This window comes from Fistularia commersonii, chromosome 22 (genome assembly GCF_037954325.1).
Source record: "Fistularia commersonii isolate RoL2024-O1a breed Wild chromosome 22, RoL_Fcom_v1.0, whole genome shotgun sequence".
Taxonomy (NCBI): domain Eukaryota; kingdom Metazoa; phylum Chordata; class Actinopteri; order Syngnathiformes; family Fistulariidae; genus Fistularia; species Fistularia commersonii.
This window is the reverse complement of record NC_141305.1, coordinates 7421914-7438465: the sequence shown is the minus strand read 5'-3', so window position 1 is coordinate 7438465 and position 16552 is coordinate 7421914. Positions and strand designations below refer to the sequence as shown.

General features: G+C 41.0%; 1 protein-coding gene across 1 annotated transcript in view; it reads right to left on the bottom strand.

The window, feature by feature from the left end:
* LOC147221571 (phospholipid-transporting ATPase ID-like) overlaps positions 1-16552 on the bottom strand; it is a 40619-nt gene that overhangs the window by 8117 nt on the left and 15950 nt on the right. The window contains exons 5-21 of the mRNA XM_086169149.1: positions 15900-15998; positions 14222-14283; positions 12925-12997; positions 12547-12617; positions 11850-11932; positions 11606-11764; positions 10891-10979; positions 9634-9827; positions 9348-9556; positions 7142-7185; positions 4517-4682; positions 2481-2669; positions 2268-2383; positions 1265-1429; positions 1082-1193; positions 594-699; positions 367-508 (exon numbers count right to left, since the gene is read on the bottom strand). Of these exons, the coding sequence (XP_086025275.1) occupies positions 367-508; positions 594-699; positions 1082-1193; positions 1265-1429; positions 2268-2383; positions 2481-2669; positions 4517-4682; positions 7142-7185; positions 9348-9556; positions 9634-9827; positions 10891-10979; positions 11606-11764; positions 11850-11932; positions 12547-12617; positions 12925-12997; positions 14222-14283; positions 15900-15998 (2079 nt within the window). The remainder of the gene's footprint in view (positions 1-366; positions 509-593; positions 700-1081; positions 1194-1264; positions 1430-2267; positions 2384-2480; positions 2670-4516; positions 4683-7141; positions 7186-9347; positions 9557-9633; positions 9828-10890; positions 10980-11605; positions 11765-11849; positions 11933-12546; positions 12618-12924; positions 12998-14221; positions 14284-15899; positions 15999-16552) is intronic.

Here is a 16552-nt window from a genome sequence, read left to right as displayed (position 1 = left end):
GCTTTATTATTACAATTCCCTTCATTTAATAATTTATGTGCCGGTAATTCTTCCGCTGTGAATCGCTTTGCACTATATTTCCCACATGACAGCGATGGAAAGTATCTCTTTTCATCATTATTATGATCATAAAAGTCAAAAGGGAAGGAACCAAGCTAACCTCTAAGTCATAAACTGGGGACTAAGTCAGAAAATACATACTAATGACCCGAGTCTCCACCAATGGACTTTTAGCAGCAAAAACACAATAGGGCGACACAAAATGTCCCTTCAGGCAGTGTTATGTTAGTGTTGTGTTAGTTATAGAAATCACCCTATGGTAGAGGTAGTGCTAGCAGTAGCAGTGTAGTATTAAACTTGCGGTACCAGGCTGTGTCCGCTGATGACCAGGCCGTACTCGCCGTTCGCCACCTCGTCACTCAGAGCCTTCCCTCCTTTTCCTGACGTCGTCCCCGGCAAAAACACACAGTCGTCCAGGGCGTCCGGTTTCATGGAGATGCGAGCGTCCCTACACCGGCGGGAAATAAAACGCACGGGTTTGAAAGTTTGCCGAGGCGAAAAAGGCTCGGGTCCTAAAGAAAAATTCCTCTGACCTCAATTCCTGTCTGACGGCCTCCGGCGAGTTTCCCGAAACGACAAACACTTCCTTCATCTCCTCCCGCAGCAGGTTGCAGGAGTAGCCGATATTTTCTGCCGTTTCTGGGCCAAAATGGAAAAATGGGACAAACAGAAAAGAGGAAGGCATGAGGGGAAACATGAACCAGAGCCCACACCGAAAATGAATTAGATGGGAATTAGAATGAATTCAATATAGGGTTTGCTTAGTTTTTGAAACACATTATTCTGCCATTAAAATAATTTCTCATGTCCTTAGATAATGATTTAATTTTTTTTTTTTTAGGCTTTATCTGTCTCAGCTTGACTGAAGGAATATCACATTAATCTGAAGAATTATCTTGCAGATTTTTTCTTTTTTTCTTTTCTTCTTACTAAAGACGTTTTGTTACTTTTTTGAACGTTACTTTTTTGATTATTCAAAAATCTCTCGTCAATTTCCCCGGTTCGGTAGCAGCGGAGTTACCTTGCTTGTCACCGGTTAAAACCCAGATTTTGATTTCCGCTTTGGAGAGCCGCTCGATGGTCTGAGGCACCCCGTCCTGCAGTTTGTCTTCTATCGCCGTTGCCCCTAGCAACTGGACACGGATATTTCGTATGTCTCCAGCCGACTGCCATTCTTACTAAACTCTTGATCTGTTTTCCCCACCAGCAGGTCTTTCTCGATCTCCTCGTACAGCTGGTCCAGTTTGTCCTCCGGGTTGTCCAGCGTGGTGCTAGCCTCGTGGTGGCGCTGTTTCCACTGGCTGTAGTACTCCTCGTCCAGGTCCTTGTAGGCCAGGACCAGGGTCCGCAGACCTTCCCCTGCAAACTCCTGTAGGAGGCAGAGCACAAATTTCAGGGGAAATGGACGCAAGACCCTGGGATATAATCACAGAAACAGAAGAGACTGGTGCTGGCCGATCTGGAGATATAAAGAAAGCTAGCGTAGGTCTGACATAAAAGCGATTCACCAAATTCAATCAATATATTGGATTGAGATTGCTTCATGTTAATTTGATTAAGTTCCAAATCACAAGGAATTGAACTGTTTCAGATCCCTCTCTCTCTCTCTTTGTCAGAACTCTGGTTATTGTCCAGTTCCACTTATCATGTATTCATTGCATAGGGATGACTGGAAATATCTGATGTTTTGGGGGCATGATGAAGCCAAGATGGAATGTCAATAAAGAAAAAGATTCTGTAACTTTTTTAGCTGATGGCTAACAGACCCACAACACAAGTATTCTTCAAAATTATTGAAAAAAATGTCACGTGTGGATAATCTGCTCAAAGGAATCGGACAAAAATTCACCAGGTTACAGGAAATCACATTAAATCGGGGACCAAACTGAAGATAGAAATGAAATGAATGATGACCCTGGAAGTTAATCAGAAATATCTGAAATATCGAATATCAAATATATAATTTGATTTTAGCAAAGGACTAAATAAACAAATAAAAGGAGGCCTTCTCTGTCTGAAAATGAATACAATCATTTCAAAGGGGGGATGGCTTCCTGGGGGACTCATCTTTTTTATGGGAGCGTCGCGACCTGAATATATTTTGAGGATCTGGGTTCTCGAACAGCGAGACTTTTTTAAAAAGTTCAAATACTTCGCAGTAAATATCTCTGTCCTCGACAAAAAGCGAAGGTGGAAGCGTGACTGACGTTCAGGTGCTCGGTGGTGACGTCCATCAGTTTGCTACAGGAGACGTCGAGCCTCTCGTAAATGATGGTGTCGGCTCCTTTGCAGTAGAGAGAAAGTTTTCCCTCCGGGCTCCGAACTGGAAGCAGAAAAACAAACGTAGGTAAGCGCGTGAGTTTAAAACGTTAAGCCGTGCCGGGGGGGGGGGGGGGGGGCGTTCTCACGCAGCTCTTTACCGATTACAGACATCCTCTTGCGGACGTTGTTAAAATCCAGGATGGCCAGGAGCTGGTAGCTGCGCTGCCGGTCCATTTCGACCACGGAGACGCTGTCGGGCGTCCGAGATCGGAAGACGAAGCCGAAGTTCCTGGCCGCCGTCACCAGGGCGCCCTCGTCCGGGGACTGGGCCTGGTACTGCAGCTCACCTGTAGGAGGCCGCCAGTCAGTGAGGAAACACACAATCTAGTTTGGCTCAATTCTAACTGCTCAGACCGGCGCATATTTAATCCAGTAGTAATTTATAAGTGTGTTACAGATGTGAAAAAGGTGATGCTCAGTCTGTTTCTGTGAAAAGCTGACATTCGACTTCTGCTGTTTTAGAGAGGAGTAAGAGGTGGACATCTGATGCCACCGGATCGGAGACACGGTACGAGGAATGTCCATGTACGGAAGCTCCTCGATGCAGAACTTTACTTTTGTCCTTCACCATTTTCTCAAAATTACAGCGGGTTCTCTGTTCCTTATCTCAGCCGCTTATCTATCTCACAGGGTCGAGGAGGCTAATAATCCTCGCAGACAAAAGGTTAACCCTTGACACGCCATTTGTCACTCACAGGGCAAAATATCCATACAACCATTCACTCTCACTCACTTAAGACCCATACATACTCTCCGTGAAGAGAGGCGTTTTGCTCTCTCTCCCAGGGGCTGCGGGGAAAAGAAATGAAGTCATTGTGTTCTTGTCCCATCATCCTCGTGTGGTGTTAGAGAACTATCGTGTGATGGGTCAGAAATTTGAAGTGGGTGTGGTTCACAGTGGAAAAAGGGAAGGGTTGTGGGAAGTTTCGACAGTATCCGCTGGCCAAGGAAGTTAAACTTGTGTAACACATCTAGTAGGGCATATAAACACAATAAATGGCTAGTAATTCTTGGAAAGAGATAACCAAACGTTGCGCAGAGAAGGGAGTGTCTGTCGCAAAAGAGGGCAAAACCTGTGAAACGAATGAGGAAAAACGGCATGTGGAGATGAAGAAAGAGTCGCTGCAGCGGCTCGACACTCGCATTGTGAAGCGTCCACTGGCATGATTGTTCTCACTCTGTCACTGTGCCATCACTGCATTGTTGTCATTTCCGTCGACGCTTCCTCCGAGGGTGACGTGCTGCATTGGACGGGGCCTACGAGGACGTCACCCACAGTTCTGCAGTTGAGTCTCTCAGGAAGTATGAAATGTCACCGTGTCATGTTTTTGTACTTCAGTAATCCAAAAATAACTTGTTGTTCAGCAACTCCAGCATTGCCCGCTATGCATCAATTTCATCGACGTCTTAAACAACTGGACAAAGTGCTCAGCTTGCCCGTTTGTGGATAGATGGTAAGGTACAGCACTTGTGTGACCGATTCCACTCTTCTTGTTGAATGATTGGAACTCTTTCGGCGTAAATTGACGACCGTTTTCAGGCAATCCTGCACTTGTGAAGTGTGTAACTTATCGGTGACAATGGTAGTCAAGTAGCAGAATTAAAAAAAACAAATCCCTATGACATCAGCACTGGTTTGTGTTTTTGTTCAAAGAATTCATTTTCCAGAAGAAAAAAAAAATCCCATCCTTGTCACCAATTCTGTTATTTTGTGTTTAAACAACCTACATCACAAGAACACCGGAATAAAGTTAACAATGCCTTTACTGGATGTTTACATAGAGACACAACATTTCTTTGCGTATTTTGCTGAAGCACTATGCTCTTTTACTCAGCCAATCCACATGTATGGATACCTCAAAAAGTGTCCCGCAAATAACATCAAAGTAGTTCCCATTACCAATATTTATGTGAAGTTGGCCCACAAGCAGGGAGGAAGGTACAATTAATCTATTATTGTGGAGGCCTTCAGAGTTTCCAATGAACCCACTGACTGATATTAGCATGTGGGAGGAACATGGAGAACCTGGGGTTGAACCAGCAACCCTTCTGAAGTGGGTAGAGAGTGTTCACTATCAGCGATCAATGTACCCAACTCCCGCTGTGTGGACATGAAAGTGTCGCCTTCGCTCACCTTCCTTCTTCTCCTCCGCCATGACGGTGTGGCATAGCGCCAAGAGCCTGAAGAAAGAGTGAACCTCCGGGTTCTCCAGCTTTACCGCCTCAACCAGGGAATGATCGTGGAAGGCGAAGCGGGAGTCGGCAAGCGGGTTAAAGGAGAAATCCACGGTGTCTGTGTGCTGAAGGGAGTGGACAAAAGGTAAGAAATTAGAAGACAAATAAAGGAATATGTGAGCATGATCTGATCAGGAATATAGTCTCTCAGGCGTTCCGACACCGATCATACAAGGACCGAACAGCTCGTATGATGGGGTTCGGTACCCCATACTCCCGGAGCAGCCCCCACAGGATTGCCCGTGGGACACGGTCGGATGCCTTCTTCAGATCCATAAAGCACATGTAGACTGGTTGGGCAAACTCCCATGTCACCTCAAGGGTATAGAGCTGGTTATTAAAGATAACCTAAATTATGAGCGTATTTCTGGTGTTCTTTCTCTTCTCGCCAGCACTTGTACTCATCGTTTCCTTCTCTACATCAGCAAAAGTAAAGCCTTCTTGCATATGACACCCTCGCTTACGCTATCTCCAGCAACCTGTCTTTCGTTAATCCAAACTAACAATCACTTTTTCTTTTTCTTCTAGGATTTGGGACCTTTACTTCAATAATGTAGTCACCCCTTTGGCACATCAGCCATCTTTAGCGCATCTCTTAACTTATCTTTGTTCTTTAGGATAGCCCAAATGGTTGACTTAGCCATGTTGTAGTGCTTGGCAAGATCAGTAACGCTAACACCACTCTCATATTTGGCTATTATTTCCTTTGAAATAGGTTTGATAGTAATTCTTAACTTCTTCTTAACATCACTAGCACTTATAGCTTTTTGGGGAGCCCTAATTAACTTAACTTGATGAAAAAAAAGTACAAAAAAGTATTATAATAAGAGAACGCAACAGAAAATTATGTAAACTTAGCCATGTTGTCGTGCTTGGCAAGATCAGTAACGCTAACACCACTCTCATATTTGGCTATTATTTCCTTTGAAATAGGTTTGATAGTAATTCTTAACTTCTTCTTAACATCACGAGCACTTTTAACTTTTTGGGGAGCCCTAGTTAACTTAACTTGATGAAACAAAAGTACAAAAAAGTATTATAATAAGAGAACGCAACGGACAATTATGTAAACAATGTGGAAAGCATGTTAGCGCACCGAGGCTTGTTTGTAGCTTAATTCAAAATTTTATCAAAAACAATAAACATGATCATGGGATAATTTGTTTGTGATCAGGGGCATTCGTAAAGCCCAAGTTCCGCTATATGTTTTTACAGCTTAAATCAAAATCTTTACATTAAATAAAAGGAGTCAATCCACCCCCACCCTTTGCAAACCTGAGCAGAAAAAAAGCCTACTTCAAGCCCAGAGGGCCAAAAACAACTCTTTAGTGCTTCATGGTCTGTCATTTGTAATTCTCAGCACGTGTAGCAATCCTCCGCCTCCATCTTGTGCATTCTATAATGCTACTTAAATTACTTCAGTTTAAACTAAAGCTTTTAGAGAGAACATACTTGTAATTTAGAACAATACGGAAACTTCAGGAAGCTGCTGCTTGCATGTGTTTCAGCTCATTTAAGCATGATTTTGCCATAAAGCTAATCTTTAACTGAAACATATTGCGTCATTGACAGCTATAGTAGCATGCAGCTAATGTGCAAAGCCACATAGCTCACCCAATCACAACAACGTTGCTAAAACGCAGCTAAATAACTTTCGCCATGTGTCTCGCATAATAAGACAGCAAAAGAAGTCTGTGGAGGTTCTCAGTCATCCAGGTCATGGTGAATTCTTGTCGTTGCAAGTGGAATTTAATTTCTTCCCTTGAAACTTGACTTTTAAAGGGAAGAAATTCAAGTCCAGTTGCCACGACAAGAAGATTTCGACTAGAACTCACAAAAGAAGTTTAGAAAACTTAGCTATAGCCACAGGAGGTCTTTCCTACCTGAGGCTATCAGACTTTTTAATTCCTCTTCCTTCAGCCGAAGGGAATATTCAAATCTTTGTACTTTTTAAGACCTTAAAACACTTGATAGCCTTAACTTTGACGCTTTATATTTTATTGTATTTCTTAGTCTCCCTCCTTCCTACGATTATCTATTACTGTTATGTTTTACTCGAAACTCTGGCACAACAATTTCCTTCGGGAAAAATAAAGTTGTTCTTATTCTTATTCTTAAAAAACTTAGCTATAAGCTAAGTGACAGCTAAGTGAAACTGTCACTTGCTGTCACAACTATATTTGAAGCCAAGTGTCAAATATACAATGAACTGACAGTTGCATATTAAGCTGAGGTAAGTCAAAGCTAAGTGTTTTGATCATAACAACAAAAGCAGGTCGAAACAAACATGATATTAAGTGAGCCCTAGTAAATTATAAATGACCATAATCTGGGTTTTCTTTAAGCGTAACTCTTTTGCATGCTAAAAAAAATAGTGGGGAAAAAAGCCAAGTTCAACTAGCCACAGCAGCTCGCTAAAACACAAGCTAACAGATGTCGAGTGTTAGCGTCACACAGGAGATTTAATTATGGAAATGAGAACATTTTGTTCATAATGGTCAGTTTTATCAGTATTTTAACTCACCTCATTTATCTCCAGCCTCTGGTCCATGGGGTCAAACACATCCCCTGAGAAGGAAAAACAAAAGGGGCCTGGATGAAGTATACGCTTCACAAACTACTGAGAGCAACAGCAAAGGCCTCAAAATATTGTACCTTATCATGAAGCGGAACACACCATGATTATTTTTCTTAACTAAAACAAACAAGGTTCATTCACTTAATGCACTTGGAATGCAAAAAAAAAAAAAAAAAAAAAAAAAAAGAAAGAAAGTGTGCATTTAAAAGTATTATCAGCAACAGGCGAGAGGGAGAAACAAAACAAAAAAAATGTTTCCGGAGTTCTCCTGGAAGACGTTAGGATTCCAGATGGCGGCTCAGCAAACATATGGAAGATATTTGTCTTTTTTCACTTTTTTTCTCTTCTATTGTCCTTTTAATGAATTCACTGGATGCAGTTCCTCCAAATATTTCCCGCATTGCTTAAGTAAATCGAGCAAAAAACCCTGAATCACATGGACATGTTCACAAGTGTCTTGAACTATTATGGGGATTTTCCAAGAGACCAGCGTGAACTTGCTGATGTGTAAGTGTTTTTTTCACTGAGACACTGTTAGTGATTCCTGCGAATTCTCTGGCTCACAGAGGCCGTGCCTTTCGTCCTAAAGCCGGCGTGACATCAAACATCCGCAGTGTGAGACGTCTGAGCGCTTCCTGCCCAATGTTGAAATATTTTCAAACCTGCGGCCAGATGTGCTTTGTCACAGCAGCATCCCGGCTGTCGGACACGGGGCAAATAAAAACAATAGACTTTTATCGACAAACACATTTTCCAAAATGAACATGTTTTTCCAATTAGAGACACAGAAGTGACTATAAAATCGCTTCTACAAACACACACTCGGGCTTGTTTAGATTCCTTTAAGCTCATCACAGATATATTTGGAAAACATGAAGACAAGGTTTCTTTGCGTGTGTTTTGGTTGAACGTCGCCACAAGACCCCGGCTTGTGGAATCAAAACTGATAAGCACTACTTCTACCTCAAAGAGACGCACAGCAGCTGTGTGATGACTTTTAAACAGATAAAACGGACAGAAGTATTGAGATCACCGAGACTGCATGCTCTATGCCGGAGGGGGACGCCGACAGGACGTCCAAGTGATCTCCAAAAATGGACATTTCTAGGAAGTAGGTTTGGTTACCCTGATGCTGTGGCTGTTGCAGCCTTGAGGGTTGAATAGTTTTGTCTGAAACGTTTGATCATCTTAGATGTTTGATCCTCAAAGAAGAAATACAGTGAAACTTTAACTAAGAGTTTAACTCGTTCCTTGACAGAGCTCGTAACTGAGTTTGCTCGTATATCATATTCAGTTTCCTCATTCAAATGAATTGGGACGGCATAAATCAGCTCCAGACCCCCAAAACCAGACCAAATTTTTTGAATTTTTTAAATGAGACAAATGTATTTATAAATAACAAAAAAATTATAAAAGGATAAAAAAAAATAAAAGAAGACAATCTAAAGAAATGGTTTTAATAAGTATAGCGTCAGCAGTGGAGGTCATTTGGTTCTCTATGGCTTAACTTACGCGCTACACGCTGAATGCTACAATGTCTTGCTAAATGTAACATACATGCTATGCTACACTTAATTCAGCAATGGAGCGAATGCCGGCCCTCATTTTAAAACAGCCAAACCATCCCCAACTGGCTTCGGATGACTCTTCTAATGCCTCTTTCTCTCCCAACCATCTACGGCCTCGAATCTCCGTAAATGTCTCCTACCGTCTCACAGATAAAGCTTTCAGTCACCGTGTTTCACCAACAATGCCACTTCACGGACAGTGGCGGCCACGTCGGTGCTAAAAACGCTCATCCCGCTCGCTCAGATCTCAGATCTCGGCTCGAATCATGGGGCAAAAGAATCGACCGAGTGAGTTGATTGTCCCAAGTAGGGAGACTTGTAAGTCCTGGTTCCACTGCATACATTTCTGAGCAATGGGTATGTAGATTCAAAGCTTTGAGCGTTGTTGGATTTAGCTTTGGAACCTCTGGTTGCAGGATATTACATCAAAAGAAACAGTTCACCCAAAAATGACGATTCATCCCCTCAAGAGCTACGTCTACCGCTATAGTCTTACTTCTTGACATTACGTGTTTCGCTGTTGTTCCGTAGGTAGATGACGCTATGCTGGATTTTTTTCGGCGTTCCTCGCTAAAGAAGCGTACCGTACAACTTTCCATTGATGGAGCACTTGTTGAAGGTCATGATGTTCTGGGTGAGGGTTCCCGTCTTGTCGCTAAAGATGTATTTGATCTGGCCGAGCTCCTCGTTCAGCGTTGTGGTCCGAGCCTCGGCAGGCGTTCTACTGCGGGCGTGATACATCTTCCTGTCCCAGTCGATGTAGAAGCTGTTCCCCAGCCGAATGATCTCCATGCTGCCGGGGAGAAGAGCGAGGATGCAGTTAAAGCCAGGTTCTGCTCGAGAAGATGCCGGCGTCCACATCCGTCCTACCTGACGTAAAGGGAAATGGGCACCACGGTGTTGAGGATGATGACATAGGACCAGAAGGTGAGGAAGGCGGTGAAGGGGTCTCCGTTGTTGTCCTCCCGTGGGAGGAAGACCATGAAGTGGGAGCCGATGTTCCTCTCCCACACGTAGTTCCCGATCGCCAGGACGGTGCACATGAAGGCCAGGAAGCCAAAAATCTGAGTGGAAAGGAGTTGGGTGAGGTTACTGTTCTCTTTGCATTTATGGTCCCGGGAAAAGGCTTCAATTCCTTAAAGAGTATAAATGCAATTTTTTACTGAACCGCAAAATTCTTCTCGAACTGAAATTGAGGCGGTCGCACAGATACAATACATACAATCACAAGAAAAACAATTAAATTTTCTAACTGAATGACGAATAAAAATAACCCTCGATGACACTGCCATAACTTTGGTGCAAGTATGGTTATTTCCTCTGTTAAATTATAATTTTTTTTTTTAATAATTTTACTGTAATTAAGATAATCATTAATGGTGAAAGAAAAAAGATATCAATGATTAGGATAGAAATGACATATGAGATCAGATATATTTATTTATTACATGATTTTTTTTTTTGAAGGTTTTTTTTTTTTGAGCTCAACTAATGGTGAGTGAGTATCCTCTACTTCCTGTTTTGGGTCTGACAACTCAATGAAGTATTTCTCCTCCTATTTAACTCTTTGTTTGACTATTCATCTCCTGTGTTGACTTTCTAGCCCCCCCCCCCTTTTTTTTTATAAAACCAAAAAAATAACAAATGTGAAATATTTCCCAGGCGTGTCATTTTTAACTTCCTGCTTTTGTTTGAAATCAGTATTTTCTAATTAATTTAATCTGATTACATGATTTTCTTCATTTTTTTTAAATGTTTTGCGCTTTTTTTAGCTCAGCTAGCAGAGAGTGAGTATCCTCCTTCTACTTCCTGTTTGGGTTCTGAGAACTCCATAAAGTATTTCCCCTCCTATTTTACTCTTTTTGTTTGACTATTCATATCCTGTGTTGACTTTCGAGTCATACCTCCCCAACCCCCCCCCTCTTTTTTTTTTTGTTAATAAAACCAAAAAATAACAAATGTGAAATATCTCGCAAGCGTGTCATTTCATTTTAACTTCCTGCTTTTATTTGAGTTTTTTTTCTCATTTTATCACACCGTCTGTGAACGTTTTGAATGGTCCCCTTTTCAAATCTGTGTTTTCAATTTAATCTATTCTCTTCTTGGTCAGCATGAGTTAAGACTCACATAGAGGACCAGGACGTTCATCAGCCTGCCGATGCTGGTCCTCTTAAATGTGGTTTTGCCGCAGTTCTGCATCAGCTTCGTATCTGGACCTGGACACAAAGCTAGTGGGTCAACTCCTCTTCCTCAGGATCAGGACATTCCCAACAACCCTCAGTTATTCCAAAACCCAGCTTCACCTCAGCTCATTAAATTATGGTACATTTTCTACACTGTTTTATCATGCTTAATAATTTTGTTATAAATGCATCCCATTTTTATGGTCATTTCTTCAGAAGGATTCCCTCAGTTTTCAATCACACTTTCCTTTTCTGACCTACTAAATATATTCAATGAGAACAAAAAAAAGGAAATTATGAAAAAAAAAAAATGGCTGGAAAATTAGAAATTGATTGTGATTTAACTTACATAAAGAACTATATTTCTTAAGCTTTATAAATGCAGATAACTATTATTTCCTGTTTTTTTTCCTCATTCATTGTGTGATTTGTTTTTTGTTTTGGATGATTAGTTACAAGATATTAAAATAAATATAAGTTTCAAAGCAATAACACTTGGGGAACATTATTATAAAAAGTGTGAGAAAGTAGATCATTCGGGAAAAGTTGACAGTGTGCTTGGTGGTATTTTATGTCTTTCAGATTCAAACGATGATGGCGAGATAAGATTAGGTTTTGAAGGATTTTTAAAAACCCCCCCGGTTATGTCGACTGCTGACCTCCGAACAGAACCAGCCCGAAGCACCACTCCGTGTTCCGCAGCGTGCAGCCGCGCAGCAGGATCCGCTCATTATCCAGCGGGTACTTCTGCCCGCTGCAGGTCAGCGTCCCGATGAAACAGTCTAGCCGGTTGTTTGGGGCCTCACAGTTCACTTCACCTTTGGGGGGGAGGGTGGCGGATAACATTTACAGAAAAAAAAAAACAACAACAAGAAAAAAAAAACAGAAAAACAAACGCCCTACCCCTGAATTCGGCCAGCTTCTCGATATTGTCTCCCAGGTCTCCGGTCACAGGAAGGGCCTGCCTCACCTTCAGATTTGTCTCTCTGAAGAATGGATGGAAAATAAAATAAAATAAGTGGTAGAAAATGCATTAAAAAAAAAAACCATTGTTCATATTTCTTTCTTTCTGATTTTTCTCAAAAGACAAAACAAAAAATCTTTTTGGTTCTATTTCTTTCTGAAGGAAAAGTGAGAGGCTGCTTTGCTAGCATTTCCCACTGCGAACGAACGGCCATCCCAGAATGTTCTCACTGGTAACGTCTTCATTGTCCTATGTTGGTTTTTTTTTTTGTGAAAAACTATTCTCGCAAAATCTTTATCCCAAATATTTTCGTTTTGGTCCACAGCTGTAATACTTATTCTGGCCACAAGAGCGGCTTTTCTTTTATTTCCAAATCCAACAGTGTCTCGTTGCCTTTTAAGGCTTTCGTACTTTTCTTCATGAAACATACGTTTTTTTTCTTCAATGCAGCTATCGTACTTCCTCATCTCAAAAAGATGAAAAAATACAAGGTATAAAAGGGTTTACAACCTGCTGCTGTTATCCGCAACTTCTTATCATGACCTTATGATAACACACACACACACACACACACACACACACACACACACACACACACACACACACACACACACACACACACACACGCGCACTCACCCGTCCAGCTCCGCCGTCTCGATGTAAACCAGATTTAGCGGCTCGCTGCTAGACAGCAACAGAAGGTCGGCCTGGAGTCAAAAATGAAAAAAAACTCCTTTAAAGTTTTTTTTTTTTAAACAATTTTTTGCCAAAAACACATCAAATTGTTGGATTGGGGAACTGAAAGACATGCATTTTTTAATCCTGCGAAAATGATACATATCTGATTTTAACAACAGCTCGAGGGCTGCTGTGCATTTGAATGTTCATTTATAATTCCATTAATGCGTAAAACAGACAACAGATAAGGTCGCTGAGGGCAACGCATTGCTAGCTAGTTATAGTTGGTTTGTTACCAGTTTATAAACAGTTTATAAACCGGGCAGGTCCACTCACGGTGACAAAGTGGTTGTTTTCCAGTTTGATGACATCGCCAACCTGAACATTCATCCACTTCTCGCTCTGCAGCCTGAGAGGAAAACAACAAGCCGATTGAATGGCCTGCACGCATGTGACAGCGCATGGATTTCTTTTCCCTCTTTTCTTTGAGGATTGTCAGGAAACAGACCGTCTCTGGGATCCATAAATAAACACTGGATGTCGAGGCTTTTCTAATATGAGCCGAGATCTTCCTCTGCCATCTCTGCCTCTTCGCTGCCGATGAGGCGAGGCATTCAAACACTAGCTTTTTCTCAGTTTTTTTTTTTTTGATAACTGACTGAAAAGCGTGGTTTGCTCTGGATATTTTTCTACTTTGCTCAATGTTTTCCCCAAAATCATTATATAAGGTTTAGGAGAAAATAAGACATCAGATCTACGCTGAAATTAAATATAAAAAAATCGGAATTTGTCAAAAAAGGAAGGTGAAAAGGGAATTTAGATCCATATGAGGATGCAGTAACAGAATATAATCTAAAAGAATAAAAATTTAAATAAATGTGACATACAGTCGGATATTCATGAAAATATCAATCCACATTGAGGTCAAAAAACAGACGGAAAAGAAGGCATTAGCCTCTGTGATGCTAACACTGGCTAATATTAGCACATTAGCCCCGCAACTGGGTGTCTCCACAAATATTTTATCTTGTACAACAGTGTCATTTGGTGTTCAATTTCCCCACCACTTTTCATGGAGAAACAAGCATCCAAATAAATCCACAAATCTGTACACTTTCACATTGGTTAACAGCCTGTTTCTCTCCTGTTTACACGAACCCCCCGAGTATTTCTTAGATTAATTCATCTCTGGAGTTTTAACCCGAAGCCTCGCTATTTATACTCTTTAACCTCTCTCTTTGACCTCCTCGCTTTAAAAAAAAAAAATAATGTTAATTGGTGGCACCGATTGCCATAACAGGTATCTGCAGATTTCACCCTTGTTCAGTTTTTTAATTCCTCCTCAAGGAACGAGCCAGAAAAACAACATTATTAGGGGAGGAAAAAGTATAGCTAATGATGCTATGCTATGCTAGCTCAAAAAAAAGTAATTAGTTTCACGGTTTTACTGATCATTTAAATCAAACTTCCTTCATTTCGCTGACGTCCTTACTGTCTTTGCTGAGTGAGAAGTTATTTTCCCCAAGAAATTAGGTCGGGAAAGTGTTTTTTCTTTAATTTTCTTTCCACCCTGCAGCCTGGAGCCTGCGGACTGTACCATTTGTGACACACGGGGATTCAACCTTGAACTTACTTTCCGTCAATAAGGACTTGAACTTTCCGGTTATTGACATGATTGTCGCTCCGGTGACGATTCTGGGAGGAGGAGAAAAAAAACATGTAAACTTAATGGTGTGATGTGTTTATTATTCTTTTATTTCTGTTATGTAGAATGCTGTAACTGCAGTGAGGGGTCGTGGTTTAACCCGTCAATCACAGGACCACATATCGATGGCTGGGATGCAAAACCTCCTATCTGCAAATTTTTCGATTTGGGGTTTTTGCATTGAATGGTGAGAAATGGGATGGCTGCACATTTTCAGTCTATCTGCAAGATAATCCCGCCCTTTCTTTTGACATAAATGTCACATTTGCACAATGTAGCAGAAAAAATTAGGAAAAGAACACTTGTCTGCATTGTCAGTGGTAAAAATACATACTATGTATTTTTAAGTAATAAAATAGAAATATAGTCTGTGAACAATAGAATATTCTTGAATATCTTTAACAAAGACCATACTATAATCAAATGAAACGTTTTTTTCATTTCCTGAAAAAAGTGTTTTTTTTTTCAGATAGGAGGTTTAACATTCAAGCCATCCATATAGGAAAATCTGACCGTTCAAGTCACAAAAAGAATCAGAAAAACGTGAGTAAAAACACAAGATTAGAGAGAAATGAACTGAAAATGTGCAAAATTAGCAAGAAATTATGAAAAAATTCTTGGAAAATGACTCAAAACAAAATGGCAGAAAACAAACAAACAAAAACAAAAATGTATCCAGAACTATCAAAGCAATCATAAACAAATGTATTAGCAGGGAATAATGACAGTTAGTTAATGCTCATTAATAACAATGAAGTTATTTTGCCAGATGCCTTTAAGAAGCATCGTGAACTGCAACAGAAAGTCTTTTTTTTTTTTAAGATCATCCAGCAACGGGAAATTGACGCAAACACCCACATCGGCTGATATTTAACTGATAGCATCACTTATTTCTCCGAGCTGGTTTGGCATTTAGTTAGCACGCAGGGGGGTGGTTTACACACACACACACACACACACACACACACACACACACACACACACACACACACACACACACACACACACACACTTGTTTGTCTGACCTCAACGGCTGCCATGGCAGGTCATTTTCCTGCCATTGTTCTCAGCCCGTTATGCTCCGATAAGCGGTTTCGGGTTAAAGTTTTGAGAGGGGTTAGTTGTCACTTAACACCTTTATCAGCTTTAATATGCCAATGAATCACCGTTCTAAGTAATCAGATAGAGGCAAGCGGAGGTGGGGTGTGGTGTGAAGCTGCCCCTGCTTTTCTGAAAGTAGCATCTCGTCGGAAAAATAAAAGCACCGCTCCGCCCTTAAGTGGTTAGCACAGGAATTGAGAACTACTGATCAATTATTGATTGATAGTAACGGTCTCATCTCTTTGAATTTGGGTTGCTGCTGGATGTTTACAATCTTTTAAAATCCATTTTAGCATTTCTTAAACCTCTTAAAACATATCTGGATGCTGTTTCTCACTCAATTTGAGATATAATCAAAAATGTGTGGTTTCTCCCGCCTGCTAATACCTAGCTAGCGTCTAAATTACACCTACTATGTGAAAGGCAACAAAATTAATCATTTTGCATTGAAATTTATTATTTTTCTCGTAATGCAAAATTGACTGGAGGCTCCGGCGCTGCTTACGATGTCATCGGTTGCGTCCTTGGCCGCGGTGACCGACAGCACAAGCACCAGCGGTATGACGGTGGTCCACCAGGAGAGGGAGGAGATCTGAGGGATCAGCTGCAAGACGACAACAAAAATAACAATAAATGGATAATAATCATGTCGATGAAATCGGTCAGAGAAAACAGGAAACGCAGGGATGCAATAGAGGAAGTGAACCTCTGAAGTGAAATTAGACGTGGAAGAGAAAGAATGCAGAGAGGAAGATAATCTTAATTCTTATTTAGCCTTCGAGGTGACGAGATGCGGCGTGAGAGGGACGAAAACAGGAAGTTAGAAAACAACGCTCTTGCAAAGGTCAAAACCGACCAACGAGAAGAAAAAAACAGGAAGTTAACAAATACATTTGGACATTGGGTGATGTGATGTTGAAAAAAAAATCTAATTTAAGTCAAATTTAAAATGAGAATAAATCCATTTAAATAAGTAAATAAATTAAAATAAAAATTTACGAATAACAAAAAAAAAGTCCGAATTTTGGGGACCAATTTTTGGGAGGAACAAATGGGTCCCCATTTGTTCATTAATTCATGATTCTGGCCACAGGAGGGGTTTTGGAGAGGGATGGAGCCGATAAAGGCTGGTTTTGGGGATGAGTCGCCTGACAATCG